The 20,163-nt window shown below is 38.4% G+C and overlaps 1 protein-coding gene across 4 annotated transcripts in view; it reads left to right on the plus strand.

Moving 5' to 3' along the window:
• The window catches only part of SMAD4 (SMAD family member 4), a 57,379-nt gene extending 38,484 nt beyond the window's left edge, over positions 1-18,895 (plus strand). For 2 of the 4 annotated variants that reach the window (XR_015154091.1, XR_015154092.1), the window contains exons 10-13: positions 792-960; positions 10,450-10,588; positions 11,133-11,245; positions 12,098-13,629. Coding sequence is in view for 2 of the 4 variants with exons in the window: in XM_086373539.1 (XP_086229665.1) it covers positions 792-960; positions 10,450-10,588; positions 12,098-12,309 (520 nt within the window). In the remaining 2 variants the exon portion in view is untranslated. Of the gene's footprint in view, positions 1-791; positions 961-10,449; positions 10,589-11,132; positions 11,246-12,097 lie in introns of all 4 variants that reach the window. The other 2 variants (XM_086373539.1, XM_086373540.1) reach the window with 1 other exon arrangement.
• Positions 18,896-20,163: the final 1,268 nt, after the last annotated feature.

Below are 20,163 nucleotides of genomic sequence, written 5' to 3' on the forward strand. Positions count from 1 at the left end.
TATGTTTTGAATAGTAACTGGACCCTATGGAACCCAGTTTGAAAACTAGTTTTTATTTCCTCTGATTGTATAGTATTTCTACAAATTTACAGAGAGGAAATAACATAAAATGAAGACATGTTTCTGCAAGTGTTATTTATAATGAAAGACTGATAAAAAAAGAAAAATGCTTAAGTAAATGTTAATAAACCTTTGTTTTTATGCAGTCATTAAAATATTAAAAATTTATATAATCAAATCCTTATGAAATATTACAGGAAAACTTACACAATTCTAAGTATTGTGTGATCTCAACTCTTTAAGGAAATATGTGTGTGTGAGCAGACAGTCTTGACTCTGTCACTATTTGTGTGCCTTTGGCAAATTGTCTACTCTCCAAGCCAGTGCTGTCGAGTAGAATTTTCTGTGACAAAGGAAGTGGTTTACCTGTATTGTCCAGTATAGTAACTACTGGCCACACATAGCTATGAGCATTTGGTTCATATGATGAACTGGATTGTAAAATTAATTTTAATTGAATGTGAAGGTTAAATGAGAATTTATATTAAATGTTTCTGACACATAATAAGCATTATGTGAATGCTCATCATTATTACATGTGACTAGGATACTAAAAAAAGAAACAAAAATGTTAACAGTGGCTGTCTATCTTTTGGCTATGGTTTATAACCAAAATAAAATGTCCTTTATTCTTTAAAAATTTTCAGTATTGGGTATGCTGTATAGTCTGAACTAAAATTTATTTTTAAATACCTATCAAAATGAAATATGACTCACTTTTTCTTCCTAAGGTTGCACATAGGCAAAGGTGTGCAGTTGGAATGTAAAGGTGAAGGTGATGTTTGGGTCAGGTGCCTTAGTGACCACGCAGTCTTTGTACAGAGCTACTACTTAGACAGAGAAGCTGGGCGTGCACCTGGAGATGCTGTTCATAAGATCTACCCAAGTGCATATATAAAGGTTAGTTGTAATTTTACCCAAACATTTTAGATTTGGAAAGCTCTATTTGTTATTTAAGGAATTGAGATGGATGTGGGAGAGATGTAAAAATGTCTTATGTATTAAAGAAATTATGTTTCTATTAGAAAATTTGTTAAATGTTTTAGAGAAATACACAAGTTCTTGGAAATACTGAGTGAAACCTCCAAATTTGTGTTCCTTTGATGTTTAAAATATGTAAAAATCAGCCTCTGAAATTTCATCTTAGCCAATCTTCAGGATTTTATGGAAGAAAATTCTAAAAGTAAAAGCTTTTTGACTTAAGAACTGAGAAATGAAAAATTCTTCAAAACTATGTTTTTTTAAAGGTTAGTTATTTTGTTCTTTGAATGAGTTTTATTTGCTATATCATTTTGCAAATTAAACCTGAGGTAGTTTTCATTACTTGTTTCATGTTCAACCCATTTCGGTTTGAATTTATAACATACACTGTTTTTGAAAGAGAAAGATAGTTGTAATTAGATAGCCTAAATATATTTCTTTAAAGAAAACAAAAACATTTTCTTTTCTTTTCAATAAAAAACTTCATGTATGTATTTGACCGTGCTGGGTCTTTGTTGCTGCGCGCTGGCTTTCTCGTTGTGGGGAGTGGGGGCTGCTCTCCAGTCGCAGTGTGCAGGCTTCTCATTGTGGCGGCTTCTCTCGTTGCGGAGCGCGGACTCTAGACGGGCGGGCTTCGGTTGTTATAGCACATAGGCTGAGGGGGTCCGGCCCCCCGGGCTCTGAGCACAGGTTCATTAGCTGTGGCACACAGGCTTTGTTGTCCCATGGCATGTGGGAACTTCCTGGACCAGGGATCCAACCAGTGTTCTCTCATTACATGGTGGATTCTTAACCCCTGGGCCACTAGGGAAGTCCTATATTTCTAATTTAGACTTTTCACATTTTTTTAAAGTCGTAAAGTGTCTTTAAGGTTAGTTAAAAAGCAGTTGTAAGTTAGTAGATTTAACTCTCACTACTTAGTCCTTAGGAAATTGCTTAGCACACAAATAAAATTATCTTTATTTGCATTTTCTAATTTTTCCACAAGGAATTTTAGTTATTTGTGCTTTGTTATTATTTTTAAGTGGTGCTGGATTTCCTCATATACTTTGTAATCTATTTAGTATTTGTTGGCAAGTTTGTCTCAAGAGGTTTTGTTTTTTCCTCCTTGTCATTGTTTCTCCCTGTAGGGCAGTTCTGCCTTAGTCTGGCACACATTGAGATACACATCTCAGAACCAATTCTTATATTTACAAGGTAGAGGGATTTTGTCCCTTGAGAAAATTGAGTTAAAATCCCCAGGTATGCTCAGGGCTAAATCCTGTTGCATAGATTTCTCTGATGCTTACCCGTGCCATGGACAAGAATTTTATTCCTGGATGCATTTCTGAATTAACTGTCAGACTGTTTCACCAGCACTTGATTCATGGTCAGGTATCCAGTGCAGCCCTCATAGAGCCTGCCTGTTTTCTTTTTCCATGTCACTTCCTGTCCTGTACACCTTCTGTTTGGTGCTGGTACCTTAAGTAGCTTCTGTCTTTAGACCCTGCTGTCCCCTGGGGATTGTGTTTGTCCATCATCAGTTAAGGGATCCACGGGTTGTTGCTCTACTTTTTTTGGCTATTATGAATAATGCAGCTGTGAATATTCATAAGTTTTTAGGTAGATGTATGTTTCTATCTTCGTGAATGTATACCTAGGAGTGGAATTCCTGAATCAAAAGATGACTCTACATCTGTCTACTTGAGGGACTGCCAGACTTGTTTGTAAATGGCAGTGCCGTTTTACCTTTCCACCAGCAATGTACATGAGGGCTTCAGTTTCTCTATATACTCGTCAACACTTGTTCTCATGTCTTTTTTATTTTAGCCATCCTATTGGATGTGAAGTGGTATCTACCTCATTGTGGTTTTGATTTGCATTTCCCCAGTGGCTAATAACATTGCACTTCTTTTTTGGCCATTTGTGTGTCTTCTTTGGAGAAGGTCTGTTCCCATCTTTTCCCATTTTTTAATTGGATTTTTTTGTCTTTTTATTATTGTTGTGAGAGTTCTTTGTATATTCTGGGTATCAGTCCTATATCAGATACTGCAGCACAAAAGTTTTAAATTTTGTTGTAGTCTATTCTTTGGTTGCTTGTGTTTTTTGTGTCATGTCTAAGAAACTGTTGCCTAATCCAAGGTTATGAAGATTTACACCTGTGTTTTCTTCTAAGCATTTTATTTTATTATTATTTTTTTTCTTCTAAGCATTGTATAGTTTTAGGTTTTGCATTTAGGTCTGTGATCCATTTTGAGTGCATTTTTGTGTGTGCTATGAGGAAAGGATCCCACTCTGTTTTTTGTCATGAGAACCAGTTGTTTGAGTAACCATTTATCTAAAAGACTGTTTTTTTCCCCTTACTGAATTATTTTGACACCCTTGTTGAAAATTCAGTTGACCTTAAATGGTAAAGATTTATTTCTGGGTCATCAGTTTATTTCATTGATCTATATATCTGTCCTTGGGATAGCACTACCCTGTCTTGATTGCTGTAGCTTTGTAGGGAGTTTTGAAATTGGTGAGTGTTAGCCCTCCAGCTTTGTTACTTTTCAGGATTCTTTTGGCTATTGCCATCCCCTTGGATTTCCATGTGAATTTTATGATTGGTTTGGAAGATACTTATTTTTAATAGTTTTTTTTAGCCTTTTAACGTGTTTGTACCTGTGTATCCATCTTGACTAGAAGTCTCTAGATTATTTGTACAATTAGAAGTCGATGGACAGAGGGCTACAGTGTTGAATATATACTTTGTGCCAGACAGTAATTATGAACTTACCAGATATGAGGTAGTATTTAAAACATTTAAGCTTTAAAAATGTGGTATCTTGTATAATTTAATTTTTAGGATTGTCAAATAATGTAATATCTCTATTCTGGTACAAATGGTGCTTGAAAAGTCCCCCAAATATGAGACTTGTCATCACTTGATAAACCACTATATCGTGGATAGATTTTAATAGAAAACTCAGACTTTTGCCTTGAACAATAAATTATCTTCTGGAATATTTTCGTGGCGTAAAAGAAATCCCAATTTTGTTTTCTTAACTAAGATTTTGAAATAATTATTTTTAATTTACTGTTTATTAAGTATATTATTCTTTAGAAGAGTCTTATTAGCCAGAAGGAGATTCAAGTATATCCTAAATCTGGCCCTTGGCATTTTCTTCAGTTACTAATTTAGGGGGCACCAGTAACCTAAAGCGGAGAAGGCAATGGCACCCCACTCCAGTGCTCTTGCCTGGAAAATCCCTTGGACGGAGGAGCCTGGTAGGCTGCAGTCCGTGGGGTTGCTAGAGTCGGACACGACTGAGCGACATCATTTTCACTTTTCACTTTCATGCATTGGAGAAGGAAATGGCAACCCACTCCAGTGTTCTTGTCTGGAGAATCCCAGGGACGGGGGAGCCTGGTGGGCTGCCATCCACGGGGTCGCACAGAGTCGGACACGACTGAAGTGACTTAGCAGCAGCAGCAGTAGCAGTAACCTAAAGGATGTGTATTTTAGTGTTTTAGATTGTCACATAGACTTTTACCAGAGGTAATGTTACTGGGGTGAGTGCATATATATGAACCTGTGGAAAGAGTGCCTTTACATGGGGGAATCCAGCCCAGGCCCAATCACACACATATACACAAACATATTTTTTCTCTTTTCAGTTAAAATGAGGAAAACATAGATTTGGAGAGCCATTCTTTCATTTTATAAACTTAAGAAGCTAGGACTAAATTGCATTTTTTTTTCTTCTATGATACTGATTTTTTCCCCTACTTCTCTCATGACATAGCAGTCACCTTATATTTATGAAAATTTGATGTAATAAAATAGCATTTTACAAGCTTTAAATGGAGCAGATGTTTGAATTCTTTTCAAGTGTCATTGCTCTTTTGCTTTCAAAAGTAAGATCTGTTCCTTTGTGTTGCTTAAGCACTGGACACTCAGGTTAAGAGCTTTATTGAGATACAGAAATAATTCACATACCATATAATTCTCCCGTTAGACGTGTACAGTACAGTGATTTTTAGTATATTCACAGAGCTACAGCCATCACCACAGTCAGTTTTAGAACATTTTCATTACCCTAGAAAGAAATCTTGCACCCGTTATGTGCTACCTCCCAACCCCCTGTACCCTCCAGCCCTAGCCAGCTACTAATCTACTTTTTCTCTTTATGGATTTGCCTACTCAGAACAGTTTTTGTAAATGGAATCATCCAATTTGGTCTTCTGTGACTTCTTTGACTAAGCCTCATGTTTTCAAGCTTCATTCATGTAGCATATATCTGTACTTCATTCTTTTTAGGGCTGAATAACATTCCAAGCATTGCATTTTGTTTATTCGTTCATCAGTTGATGGACATCTGAGTTTTGGCTGTATTACGAATAATACCACTGTGAACATTCATGTACAGATTTTTGTGTGAATGTACATCTTCATTTCTCTTACAAATACCAAGGAGTGGAATTTCTGGGTCATAATGTAACTATGTGTAACTTTTTAAGAGACCGCCAAACTGCTTTCCAAAGTGGCTGTACCATTTGATATTTCCAGCAGCAGTGTATGAAATTTCTGATTTCTTTACAGTCTCATGAATATTTATTATTATCTGTCTTTTCCATGTTAGCCTTCCTAAGGGCATGTGACGTGGTATCTCATTTATGGTGGGTTTTGATTTGTATTCTCTGACGCTGTGTCAGGTTTGTTGTTGCACACATATATGTAAGGGATGGGGCAGGCAGTGCTTCTAAATCACAGCAGTAGTTTGGCCACCTCATGCGAAGAGTTGACTCATTGGAAGAGACTCTGATGCTGGGACGGGTTGGGGACAGGAGGAGAAGGGGATGACAGAGGATGAGATGGCTAGATGGCATCACTGACTTGATGGACGTGAGTCTGAGTGAACTCCGGGAGTTGGTGATGGACAGGGAGGCCTGGCGTGCTGTGATTCATGGGGTCGCAAAGAGTCGGACACGACTGAGGGACTGATGTGATCTGATGATCCACTTAAATTTATTCCCAGTCACTAGATATTATGTGTCTTACATCCCCAGGTCAGATAACTTAGCAGGTCTTTAGTGCAGTCTTCTGTTCAAATGTCCAATATACCATCAACACAGTGACCTGTTTCTCTTCCTGGATTACTGTTTCTTGGTGTTGATACAAACAGTGTACTATAAATTGAGCCTTATGAAAAAAGAATGCCAAAATTTGACTACTGGTTGAAAGAGAATATCCTGAAGGTGTTGACAGTGATCTTTATAAGACACCTTTGTTAAGTAATGGGTTTGTAATAAACTTAGAAGAGAGTAAGGAAATATGTTTAAACAGATGAAATCAGAGGTAAATTGTTGATTAACCCAGGGATGGCGATCAGGAGTATCATTTGGATCTGAGACAAAAAGAATATTTAAAACCTTTGGTTACTTTGAATTGTCTTTATCAACAGCTCAGATTCTGAAAGGAAGATGTTTCCTTTTCAGTGGAAGCCTTAATTTTATCATCCAGTATAACAGATGAAACCTGTTATGGTGTAGACAGTGCACAGTGAGGAGGCAGCCCGGGTGTCAGTTTAGCAGTATAGTCAACAGTTAAGTCTTTTGGTGTGAGTGCTGTAATTACATAAATAATCCATGTGGAAAGGAGATTTGCTGAGGTGTTTAATGAATCGTGTTTACTACGTCTGTAGATAAGAGTCGCAGTGTTTTAAAGTTTCATCTTTGTGGTTATCTGTGATATGTGCTCCTGGTGTTAGCATAGATCTAAAGACCATCATAATTACGATTGTTTATAACATATTGTAAAGAACCCTTGGTTAATTTTTAATTACTCTTGGTGGAGTTGGGGGTATGTTGAGAACATATTTGAACCCAGGAAATTATAAGTTGTATTCCCTCCTCCCAGAGGATATAAGATTATATATGGGCCATACTAGGTTAATGATGGAGAAGGCAATGGCACCCCACTCCAGTACTCTTGCGTGGAAAATCCCATGGACGGAGGAGCCTGGTAGGCTGTAGTCCATGGGGTCAGACAGAGTCGGACACGACTGAGCAACTTCACTTTCATTTTTCACTTTCATGCATTGGAGAAGGAAATGGCAGCCCATTCCAGTGTTCTTGCCTGGAGAATCCCAGGGACGAGGAAGCCTGGTGGGCTGCTTTCTATGGGGTCACACAGAGTTGGACACGACTAAAGTGACTTAACAGCAACAGCAACAGGTTAATGATGGTTAAAAAAATTTTTTTTTAAGTGGTTGTAAAATGTAAATGTAAAATGTAAAACTCCTAGAGGATAATATAGGAGAAAATGTACATGACCTGGGGTATGGCAATGACTTCTGAGACATAACATCAAAGGCAGAATCCATGAAAGAAACAGTTGATAGACTAGACTTCATTAAGATTTAAACTGTCTGCTCCATGAAAGATGGTGTCAAGAGAATGAGAAGATTAGCCACAGACTGGGAGAATATATTTGCAAAAGACACATCTGATAAAGGACTGTTATCAAAAGTATAGAAAATACTTAAATTTAGCAATAAGAAAACAAACAAACCTAATTAAAAAAGGGGCAAAAGACCCAAATCGGTGCTTCAGGAAAGAGGATATAATGATAGCAAGTAAGCATATGAATAGACTTTCAGCTTCATATGCCATTATGGAATTGTGAATTAAAACAGCACTGGGACACCACTGCATACTTGAAGAATGGCCCAAATCCAGAAAACTGACACCACCAGGTGCTGGCCAGGGTGGGGAGCATCAGACACTGATTCGTTACTGGTGGGACACTTTAGAAGACAGTTTGGTAGTTTCTTATATTCCCAAACATCTTCTAACCATATGATCCATCCGTCAACACTCCTTAACATTTACCCAAATGATCTGAAAGTTTATGTCCACAGAAAAACCTGCACCTGGATGTTTATAGCAGCTTTATTCACAGCTGCCAAAAACTTAGAAGCAACCAACACATCACAGAGTGGAATGTTACTCAGCACTGAAAAGAAATGAACTATTAAGTCATGAAAAGACACCAAGCAACCTTAAATGCATATTTCTAAGTGGAAGAAGCCAATCTGAAAAGGCTACATATATTCTATATGATTCTAACTGACATTCTGAAAGAGGTAAAACTATGGACACAGAAGATGAGTTGTTTACAGGCATAGAGAGGAGGGAAAAAACGGATGGATAGGTAGTTTTCAGAGGATTTTTAGGGCAGCGAAAATACTATATCACTATGGTGGGTGGGTGGGTGGGTGTGTGGGTGTGGGTGTGGGTGTGCCACTCAGTCGTGTCTACTTTACAGCCCCATGGCTGTAGCCCACCAGGTTCATCTGTCCATGGAATTCTCCAGGCAAGAATACGGGAGCGGGTTGCCATTCTCTTCTCCAAGGGATCTTCCTGATGCAAGGTTCAAACCTGACTCTCCTGCATTGCACGCAGCTTCTTTACCATCTGAGCCACCAGAGAAGCCCACATATCACTATACATCTGTCTAAACCCATAGAATCATAAAACCAAGAGTAAGACCTAATGTAAACTGTGACTTTTGGTGATAATGTTGTGTCAGTGTAGGCTCATTGATAACAGGTGTGCCTCTGTGGTGTGGAATGTGGCAGTGGGAGAGGCTGTATCTGGGTAGAAATAGAGAACTCTTTACTTTTTTGCTTAATTTTATCATGAACCTAAAACTCCTCTAAAAGATAAAGTTTGTCAGTTTCCTTCTTTAAAAAAAAAAGTCATTGTGGAGCTAATTGGCTTTTCAGATGTTTGCATCCCTATTTTGTGCTGTGCTGGGTAAGGCATTCTGAGAGGTCAGAGCACAGTGGAAAAATTCAGAATCTAATGGACTCTTGAAAAAACAGCGGGTTTTGTTCTGGGTGTTGTGGGATTTCTGATTTCCAGACCTTCATCATGCTTCCTGTCCCTTTTAGGACCAGTAGCTTGGTTAGGTAATAAGTACATCCATATTTGACAAACTTCGATCCAGAGACTGAGGTAGTCTAAGTTTTGTCCATTGTTGATGCTAGAGGATAGGCACTGAGTAGAAAAATAATAAATAGGAATTTGGTTTGCCATTTGGAGAGGATTCTTTTGTTTATTATTGTTGTATGCTCTTATGGTTCATGTAAAGACTGTGACTAAAGACAATCAGAATTTTTTCAGGAATCTGAAAATTACTGGCATGGGTTTCAAACCTGTTCTTTATCTGATAAAGTTCTGTGTTACGCATTCTTCTATGTCTTTTATTGTTAAAGATAATTATCCTCACTCATATTTGGGTTTTGTGCATACTTGGATTGTTTTAAATTGTACTTTACTTTTGTTGAAGGAGTATAGTCACATGGTTCAGAAATTAAAATGCTGTTTAAAATGTGCGTTGAGCAGTCTTGAGCTTCTACTCTGTCCTTGTCTTCCTTTCCTACAACTAACTTCTCAAGGTGACCACTCTGCTTGTGTAACCTTCCAATGCTTTAAAAAATGCCAGCCCTTGGCATGGTTGGTAAAGAGCATTGAAATTACTTATAAGCTCCTTAACTCATCTTGCAAGGTTGGTGGCTACCTGGGAGACCAAAACAAAATAAAAAAGAATAAATGACGTTTATTGAGAGCTTCCTATATACTATGCCAAGTTTACAACAATATGAAAAAGCATTGCATACTTAGCATTCCCGTTTTATAGATACGAAAGTTGAGGCTTCAGAAAGGTTAAGAAATTTAACCCATGTAAGTAGCAGATATCAATGATAGGATTCAAAGCTAAGCAATTTTTTAAAAATCATGAACATTTCTTAAATTGATGAGAAACTAGTTAATGGAATCCCATGTATCCATCACTGAGATTCAGTAGTTAAGGTTTTACATTTACGTGATCAGTTCTTTTTCCTTTGTTTCTATTTAAACAAGACCTAAATATCCTGTTAGATGCTTCTGTGCAGCTCTGAGATATGCCCTTGTTTCGTCACATAGTGACAATGCCTTTTATTCATTCCTCCAAGTAGTTAGAATGATAAAGAAAAGAAGCTGACCATATGACCTAGGCCGTCAATTCAACCTACAGAAAACTCTTCATTTAGTTATGAAAGGGTGGGATGATTTCTTAACTTCGTTTCACACAGTGGTGTGGTTTTTCACAAAGGCACTAATGGCTGACCCACACTGAACTCAGATGAAGGATACAGAGGCCAGTGGCAACCAAAACTGTCCTAATAGTGAGCTGTGCCTCTTTGGTGAGCTTCATTCAAGCCAGCTTTCCTAAGAACTTACCATCTACATAAAAAAATTAAACAATTGAATTAATTCTTTAATCCTGAGAGCTAAGTCAAGCTGTGAGTTTTAAGTAGATTGTGCATTGGTTTTTGACATACGGAATATTTCTGCTGGACTCACGGCATGAAACTTACACTTAATTTTTTCTTTAAGGTCTTTGATTTGCGTCAGTGTCACCGTCAGATGCAGCAGCAGGCAGCCACGGCACAAGCTGCAGCAGCTGCCCAGGCAGCGGCCGTGGCAGGAAACATCCCCGGCCCAGGGTCAGTAGGTGGAATAGCCCCAGCCATCAGTAAGTATGCTTTTGATTTTTTTTGTTTTTTCAAGTGTAGTAGTTGGTGCTTTATCTTGATTGACTCAGTTAATTAGTTACTTTAACCAGTAATAGAAAGTGAAGTTCTTTTTACTGGGATAATAACATTTTTGAATTTGTACAAAAAAAAAAAAAAAAAAGCCTGTTCATCTATAATAGTTGCCCTTTGTTTATGGCCCTGTGTTCATTCTTTTTGTATCAAAAAAGGGACTGTGGGATAAAGAAGAAAGGGGGTTGTTATTATTATATTGATCAGTCTCCCCTATTTTTGTTGATGCTTTTAATTCTTGCTTCACCAGCTAGGGTGGGTTGTAATCACCAGTGTGCTTTGCTTCATTCTAGAAGGAAAGCATATTTCAATTTCAGAATTAGACGTCTCTCCAACTTTTTTTTAAGTGTACTGAGCATGGAGAGAAAACCAAGCGAGGGTGGCGTTTGGATAGCGTGTAGACTTGTGTTTAATTTTGGGGTAAAATTGAACTGTGTGCCAGGTTTCACACTGATGGGGAATTTTTTACTGCAGAGTTAAACTCCTGACTATAGACTTTTATGATGGAAACACGTGGCACCCATCTTCCACGTCTGAAGGCATAACTAGTGATTCATTCAACCCCTGTTCTTAACCTCTTCAGTGTGGTAAGCAAATCACACTGGCTAAGAAAACTGCAGTGGCCCTGCAGGTTTCTCTACAGTACATGCAAATTCCTCCCATTAGTTTCATTGTAATATTGATGAATGCAGATTGACTATATGACTGTATGTTCTGACTGGAGAATTAGATGCAGAGTCTCCGTTGTGACTTATGCTCAGGAGTTTACAATTTCGAGGTAGATAAGACATACTCATTTATAGAATTTGATTTTTTTTTTTAAATTTGGGCATCTAAACCATTAATTTGCTAGTTTTGATGTTACAAATATGCTTTTACTGAAGAATCCAGAGCTGTTACTAAATTTCTCCTCGTCTACTGCCCATCCCCACCCCATCGAGTAATTACATACTATCTCTGTTACATTGTGAAACTGAGAGACAGACATCGTCTAGGTCATCCAAGAAGTCTTAGTGGAACCAGGACTATTTTCTGTCTCATTGTTAGTCATGTTTTACCTTGAACTAGATAGTTTAGACAGAGAGTAAAGTTCTTAGAACCAACGTGTAGACATGCACTGCCTCTTAAAAACAAGTTATTTCTTATCCCTTCACCTCCACTTCTAAAGAGAAAAAACAGATGGGGTGTTGGTGGATTGTGGTAATTTATAATTGATGGTAGCTAGAAGACCCATGTGGAATATACATTGTCTTAACCAAAAGTTTTCAGTCCCTGTTGACAAAGTATAGATCTATGCTTACTTTTTGGCACTTTGGCAGAGAAGTCTTGTGCTGGGGAGAATGCAGTAAAGAAAGCTGGTCACCTTGTTAATGTAAGATTTAGGGGGGATGGAAGGGGTCAGCCTGTCCCGCTGACGTCTTCCAAATCTTTTCCGATAGGTTTGTCGGCTGCCGCCGGGATCGGTGTGGATGACCTCCGTCGTTTATGCATACTCAGGATGAGTTTTGTGAAAGGCTGGGGACCTGATTACCCAAGACAGAGCATCAAGGAAACACCTTGTTGGATTGAGATTCACTTACACCGGGCCCTCCAGCTCCTCGATGAAGTCCTTCACACCATGCCTATTGCCGACCCACAGCCTTTAGACTGAGGTCTTTTAACTTAACGTTGGGGCCCTTACCATTATCAGGATGGTGGACTATAAGATGCAATCCTGTTTATAATCTGAAGATATATTTCACTTTTGTTCTGCTTTATCTTTTCATAAAGGGTTGGAAAATGTGTTTGCTGCCTTGCTCCTAGCAGACAGAAACTGGATTAAAATAATTTTCTTTTTCCTACTTAGAACTTTTCAGGCATGGCTCAGAGCTTGAAGATTGGGACAAATACATTCTTATTAAATCTTCACCAGTTTTGTTTGAAGGAATCATTCCAATGCTGGAAAATTTAGCCCTTTGAAATGTTTTAGAGCCTTTTATATGCAGAACATCAATATGTGTGTTACTCTACAGAATAAATTTAATATTGCTGATTTTAAAGGCAGAGAAGTTCTCAAAGTTAATTCACCTATGTTATCTTGTGTGTGAGTTGTTACTGTTGAACATACTTTACTCCGAAATATTGTGCCATGTGGGTGAGTTAATTTTACCAAGAGCAACTTTACTCTGTGTTTAAAAAAGATAGTAATGTATTATAACCTTTTATCCAAAATATCTTTTTTTCAAGTTAAACTAGTGAAGATGATTTTAACTCAGATTGTCTTGCGACCCAATTTTTCTTTTGCCAAGGCAAAACACTAATCTGTGTATATTGAGAATTCCTTAAAATTACCAGACAAAGGAGTATCGTTTAAAATTACATTTGTTATTTTTGTTGGATAACTATTTATCAATAAATATACTTTTGCCCTGTTAAACAGTAGATGTATTCTGTATTTCTAGGCACAGGGTTGGTTACTAAGGAGCCTAGAAGAGGAATTTCTTTCCTTCCTTAACATAGGGAAAGATTTTATATTTTTAAAAACACTAAAAGCAGTGTCACTCCATCTAATATCTTACCGTTCTGCACAGGTGGCAATGCTAAGCTAAATAATGAGTATTTTGGAAACTGCTAAATTCTGTGTTAAGTACTGTGCAGAATAATAGAAACATTACCATTCATTGATAGGTAGTTTGGATATTTTTGTACTTGATTTGATGTGTGACTTTTTTTTTTCGTATACTGTTTAAATCATGTATGTTATGCCAATGTTTAAAATTCAGTTTTTGTATCTTGGGGCAAGACTGCAAACTTTTTTATACCTTTTGGTTATTCTAAGCCCTTTGCCATCAATGATCATATCAATTGGCAGTGACTTTGTATAGAGAATTTAAGTAGAAAAGTTGCAAATGTATTGACTGTACCACAGACACAATATGTATGCTTTTTACTTAGCTAGTAGCATAAATAAAACTGAATCTCAACATGCAAAGTTGAATTCTAGGTTTGATTTTTAATTTTTTTTTCTTTTGCACTTTTGAGTCCAGCCTTAGTGGTGAGACACCTTCTACTAAATGACAGGCAACAGCTGGTGCTCTCGGGCAGCTCTGGCTTTCTTCTCCACTCTACTAGGACTCCCCACGGACGTTACGTATCAAGTGTAGGGTTGGTTATTTTTTTCACTTTTATTTTACTGTAGCAAAGCTAGCCCTGATTGTCTATAAGATAAATAGGTTATCTGCAGGATAAATAGTGTGAAATCAAAGATGATCTTTCAGGTGTTTTTGCTTTTTTCGTGGAGGGCCTTTCTTAGTGTAATAAGATTATTTCAGGTGTGTTATAAGTTTGAGACTTGAGAAATACTTACGCATGATAGTCATCCTTATATCAGCTTAAATCAACAAATCTTCTACTTCCTTGCTTAGGTCTTCTTAATAAGACCATCCTAGAAACCACTGAGTTTGCTTATTTCTGTGATTTAAACATATCTTGATCCAAGCTACATGTCTTTTGCTTTTTTAAAATAACATTTCTACCAACTCATTTATATTCTTGAGTTCTTACAAACACTTCTGTTAAAGACCTAGTTCTAAGCTGTAAAAATGTGGTGATTTTATGCTTTATTGGCAGATTGTCTAGAAAGGTATCTTCATTCTCTAGGAATTTTTGACTTTAGGTCTGTTTTACTGTGAATGAAGAGTAGGAGCGAGAGGAGAGAGTTTTAGAGTAACAGATTTTAAAAACAGTTTATTTGATTAGAACTATAAGCATGCTATGATATAATACATTGCCTCCTTTTCTACTTTAAAGAAAGTTTGCGTGTTTAATCATCTGGGGGAAGTATTGTGGAAAATATTTGCTAAGTAGTCTGTCTTTGCGGAGAAGGCAATGGCACCCCACTCCAGTACTCTTGCCTGGAAAATCCCATGGACAGAGGGCCTGGTGGGCGGCAGTCCATGGGGTCGCTAAGAGTCAGACATGACTGAGTGACTTCACTTTCACTTTTCACTTTCATGCATTGGAGAAGGAAATGGCAACCCACTCCAGTGTTCTTGCCTGGAGAATCCCAGGGACGGGGGAGCCTGGTGGGCTGCTGTCCATGGGGTCGCACAGAGTCAGACATGACTGAAGCGACTTAGCAGCAGCAGCAGCAGTCTGTCTTTGAGGCCAGGCCACCCACCTTGATTGCTTTTTGCAAAGAGCCATAAAAATCCTACAAGTACATAGAAGTACTTCTAGTTATTAATTGCTTTATATTTGTGCCTAGGTTCAGTCACATGCTTTTAAGAAAACATTTAGTATATTATAATCAGTTATTTCTGAGGTCTTAGTTGTTGAACAGTATTTACATTTCTTAGAGGTAGTCATCTTTGATGAGTAAGACTAAAAGAACCACTAGGTTTAAGATTTTATGGCTATTTTAAGAGTAGAATAGTTTCCACATTTCTTGGAATCTGATTGTTATGAGGATAGGGTTCTGGGTGGGTTTTCTCTAGCTAGTTCATATCTCAAAAATGCTCAGAATGTTGAGTTTCGGTGAGAACTGAGTGAGAGTTGAACCAAGTATGTACCTTTATAATCCAGTACGAGGCCCCTTCCACTTTGTCTAGTGCCTTTCAGTGCATTATCAAAAGGAAATCCTTAAATCCAAAACGGTGTTGTTGCCTTTATTTTCCAGGGGGTAGGTTCTTTTGTGGGATATAGTCTTATCTCATTTTTTATAGTATACTACCCCTGTTATACAAAGATAATGATAGTAAATCACTGCCATATAACCTTGTTTTTCTAGAAGCATGGCTCATTTGTATTGACCTAACCACTAAATAGGTTGCCTATCCCATTCCTCTTGTAAACATTGTAGGTTTACAGTTTAGGTGACCTGGCTTAAGGAGAACCATACTCAAAATATCCAGATAAACTGAACACGTATTAGTTGTGTTGCATTTCAAAGTCAAAAATCCGCTTTCATGAGGAAGGGTGTAGTGTAAAGAATGGGTATTTGTGATAGAACATTTGACGGCAGAATAAAATGTCCTGTCTTCCAGATGATAAATATCTTATTTTAAAAGCTTAATTGCAGTTGTCTTCTTGACCATGCCCACCTAAAGAAGGGAAATTTTGCATTTTTCCCATGGTGCTCCTTAAATATCTGTGAAGGTTAAAGAATATATGGTGAAGTATTTCTATTCTTGATTTGGTATTAACTAGTTAATAGTTACTAGCGATTATACAAAATCAGATTAGTTTTGAACCTTTTTGAGAGCCTTTTGGAAGAAACCGTGGTATTCTGAGTAAGGCAGAATCCTTTTTGTTGATAGTTTCTAAAGGTTGTTCTCACCATCACTGAGTCATTTTACTGGCTTTGTGTTTAATGACAGCAGATTGGGAAAATTGAGTGTTTAAGTTACTGGGGTAGATGAGTATATGAAAGTAATTACCTGTAAAGTCAGTTAACAACTCCTGTGGATGGGCTTGGCTAAGACTTGCAGATGGAAGAAATGCTTTTTTTCCTTCCTAAAGGCAGGACCCCTCTTGTTGCAGATAGCTATCTGTAAAATAATTGCCTAAACCCTCCTTTGCAATATGATAGAAAATGGGATATGAGAACCTTGTGTGCAACCTTTCCATTTTTTCCTTTGGACAACTAGGTAATTTCTTTTCTCCTAAGATACATTAGGAAGGACATAAAAAGCTAGTGACCTTATTCGTAGCATCCTCAAGCCCAGCCTTGTCCCTAAGCACTTGCCCCAGTGTTGCCAGAGTGTTTGTCTTACTCTTCTGCTATCACCACAGAATGGAAATTTTTGCATAATCCAAATTTACCTTGTTTAAGCAGTAAAACTTTTTTTACTGTGCTCATTTTCTGGGGTGGAGTTATTTGATATGTGTGTCAGAGAACATATTGGATACGGTGTTTCTCTTGTGCCTCCTGGCTTGTAGACTTGAGGGGCTGCTGAGACATGTGGGACAGTTTTACCTTCACTAAATGGTCACAGGCTGCTGTGGTTTGGAGTGTTTGGTTTTGTTATACACAGACCCCTTCCTCCCGCCAGTTAATGACAGCAGCCACTTCCTGTGTGTTGGTCAGTATACCTCCCCTTTCTTCCTTCTCCCCTTTCTGATTGATTTTCCGGACTGCTTAGGCAAGAAAACCCGATAACCATACTTATTAGAACTTTCTTTAAAACACGGGCAACTGGGACAGGACCCAAGAAACTTTCCTGTAAAGTGCTGAAAGGACTTCAGGGCTTTGGCATTTGATATCAGTTTGACACTGAGTGTGCTTCCTGATCCTTGCTGAGTTTCAGGTAGTTGAGAATAGAGAGAAGTGAGTCATATTCATATATTTTTTCCCCTTTGACAGGTTTTGTTGCTTCCACTTGAGTGCTGCTCAAAACAAAAACTGGGGTTACAAGTGTTGGTTGGTTATGAAATGAGCATCAATAGTCAAAGGCAGCATCACTGCCTAGAGGACACCAGCAAAAAAAGAAAAAAAAACAGCAAAAAACAAAAGCTTGGAAAATGAGAGGGTTATTTTTGTTTTGTTTTGGTGTCCCTTTTTGAGTCCTATCTTCTGGCCTTCCTCCTCACAGATATTTTTGACCTTTAGGTGCCTTTATGAGAATTGAGGGTCTGATAACCTGCCCCAAGGAGTAGCTAAAGTGATTGCTGATGTTTTCAGGGATTTTAACATCAGCCTTGAATGAGTGAATGAACCTTTTTTCTTCCCCTTTCATCATTTTTTTTTTTAATGTAGGAAGAACTAAGGAGAAAACTGGTGAAGACAATCATTTCTCTCTACTGATGTGGATAATTTTCAGTTTATCTCAGATGCTTTCTCAAATAGGTCTCAGAACCAGTGTTCTTGCTCAGCCTGAAACTGGTGGCTCTGGGCTGGGGCCAGAAGCTGCACCCTCTAGTTTGCGCTCTGCCACTGAAACTTGATGTATATGACCTTGGGCAAGTCATTTCCCTTCCTTGGGCCTCAGTTGCCTCATCTGTAAAATGAGGGAGTTGGACTAGATGAGTTCTTCCAGCTCTGAAGTTTAAGTGACCTTGCCTACCTTGCAGCAGTTTGGGAGTTCTTCCTTACTTTGGTCTGCTGTTTGAGGGGGCTTTTTACTTATTTCCATGTTATTCAAATGAGACTAGGCTTGATATTTTATTACTGTTCTGTGGACAAGAAGTTACATAATATGTCCTTAAGACTTAAATTCAACCAAAGGCCTAGCACCACCTTGGGGGCTGCAATAAATACTTAAAAAAGAGGGAGAAAAGCCTTCATTTTATTTTCCCATCATCTGTTTTCATGGTGTATTAAGGCTTCTTTTGAGTCATGGTATTTTTACCTTTTGGGTATGTTTGTGACACCATCATCTTAGTGCTGTGTGCTGGTAAAAATTTTTAAAAACTAAAATGAGTTGAAAACTTACTGTAAATGCCTAGTGATATTAGAGGTCATTGCTTTGGGTCTTTGGTTTCTTAACTCCTCTCAAAATAGGGAAATTCCCTTAAACTGTATCAATTAAAATGGTTTATATGACTCAAGAAAACAATACCAGTGGATGATTATTCACTTTATTTTTGGCTCTTGTTAGGTCCATTTTGATCAGAAAACTTGGCTGGAGCATTCCTTTCAGAGTTCTCTTCCAGCCCATCCTTGGATTAGTATAATTAATGGACTTGGCTTTTTCAAGGATCAAGCCTTCTTTGGGGGTGGGTCAAGGGTAGGGGGGTTGGGGAGTCCTGGTAGAGGCCAGCTCAGTGGTAGCTGGAAAGGAAGGGATGAAACCAGCTGCTGTTGCTATGGCTGCTTGTCATTGATAGAAGGACTCAGGGCTTGGATCGGTTAAAAGGCTAAACACGGATTCAACAAACTTCTTCCAAGTATTGGGTTCTGGCCAATGCCTTGGACGTGTGATTTAAGGGAAAAGTGTGAAAGCTTGTAGATGATGAAAACCTGGTGGGCTGCAGAACCATTTGGAAGAGGCGACTAGGGGTTGGGGACAGATTTGGCAGTAGTATCTGCCAATTCTGTCTCCTCTCCTGAAGTCAGAGGAGCCATGCCGTAACTCAAGAGACGAGCCACACTTAGCTTCTGCTTTGGGGAAAACTGATCAGCTAAGGGCTCTGGTAGGTCCTTTGTGGCTTTCTGTATGCTTTTGCCTGGTTGAAGTCTGTGGCTAAAAAACAGTTGAACCTTTCCTGAGAACTCTGTAACAAAGTATGTTTTTGATTAAAAGAGAAAGCCAATTAAATCATTATGTGCTCATTCTTTTTCTTAAGTTTGTGGGTGTTTTAGATCTAAAAATAATTCCTAATTACTGAGTGAATTCTTAGACTTGAGGACAACATTTTGCTTTATTGCTTTGTGACCATTGAAATGGAAACTGAAGCATTTCAAATAAGACCATGGGAGAAGAAACCCCATTCTTATTTCTAAAAGGAGAGAGTGAAGTGGTGGTGCTTGAAGAGGTGGCTGCTAGGGAATTAGAACCAAGATGCTTAAAGTGAAAGTCGCTCAGCTGTGTGTGACTCTTTGTGACCCCATGGGCTATAGTCCATGGAATTCTCCAGGCCAGAATACTGGAGTGGGTAGCCTTTCCCTTCTCCAGGGGATCTTCCCAACGGTCTCCTGCATCGCAGGTGGATTCTTTTCCAGCTGAGCCACAAGGGAAATCCAAGATGCTTAAAGGAGAGACGGAAATTGGGAACCCTATCATTGCCTATCTAAAGGCAAGGAAAGCTATTCCCCTCTAGCTGCCTCCTCTATGAAATGAAGGGTCTGTGTGGGGCAGGGGGTGGTCAGGTAAGGTGATCCTTTGGCAGTGACTTGTAAAAAAAAAAAAAAGTATGACCAAATCAGGATTTTCTTTCTGATCTTGCTGATGTAAGTTCTAGAGGTGTTTATCAGGGCAAGAGACTTGTCCTCACCTGACCTAAAGTTCATAGTATTTTAAGCCAGAACTTGAAGAGGGTTGTCAGTTGGCATTCTCTTGAGGGCAAGAAAAGCCTTTCTCTGTGGAATACTTGAGGAGAAAGGGCAGTTTTATGTATTTGTCTCTTTCTGCCCCGTGCTTTTGACCCTTGACTCTTTGTGCTTTATTCCTTACCACGGCTCCCCAAAAATGACAACCTGAAAAGTCCCAGCTCCTCTCAAACCCTTCTCACTCCATCTTCTGTGATGAATTGTAGTGCTCTTTACCCCTCAGCCCTTTCTGTTCAAAATGAGCAATTCTTTTTGTTCTGGCCCTGCTATGGGGATGGGATTTTGATGTGGTCCTTTTGGGCCATTGCTCAGGCTCAGACAGATGCACAGAATGGGTTCAGGGAATTTTCATCAGCAGATCTACCCTAAAAGAATGGCAAAAGAGTTTCTTTAAACAGGAAATTATGAAAGAAGAAATTTAAAATATGGTAAGCAAAAAATACAGTAAGGAAAAATGTGTAAATCTTGAGTTTGATAGTTGAAGCAAAATTGTAACACTACCTAAGGTGATTCTAAATGTATACAGAGTAAATATTT

This window comes from Bos grunniens, chromosome 24 (genome assembly GCF_055505025.1).
Source record: "Bos grunniens cultivar Pamir isolate PY7600 chromosome 24, Bosgru_T2T1.0, whole genome shotgun sequence".
NCBI classification, from domain to species: domain Eukaryota; kingdom Metazoa; phylum Chordata; class Mammalia; order Artiodactyla; family Bovidae; genus Bos; species Bos grunniens.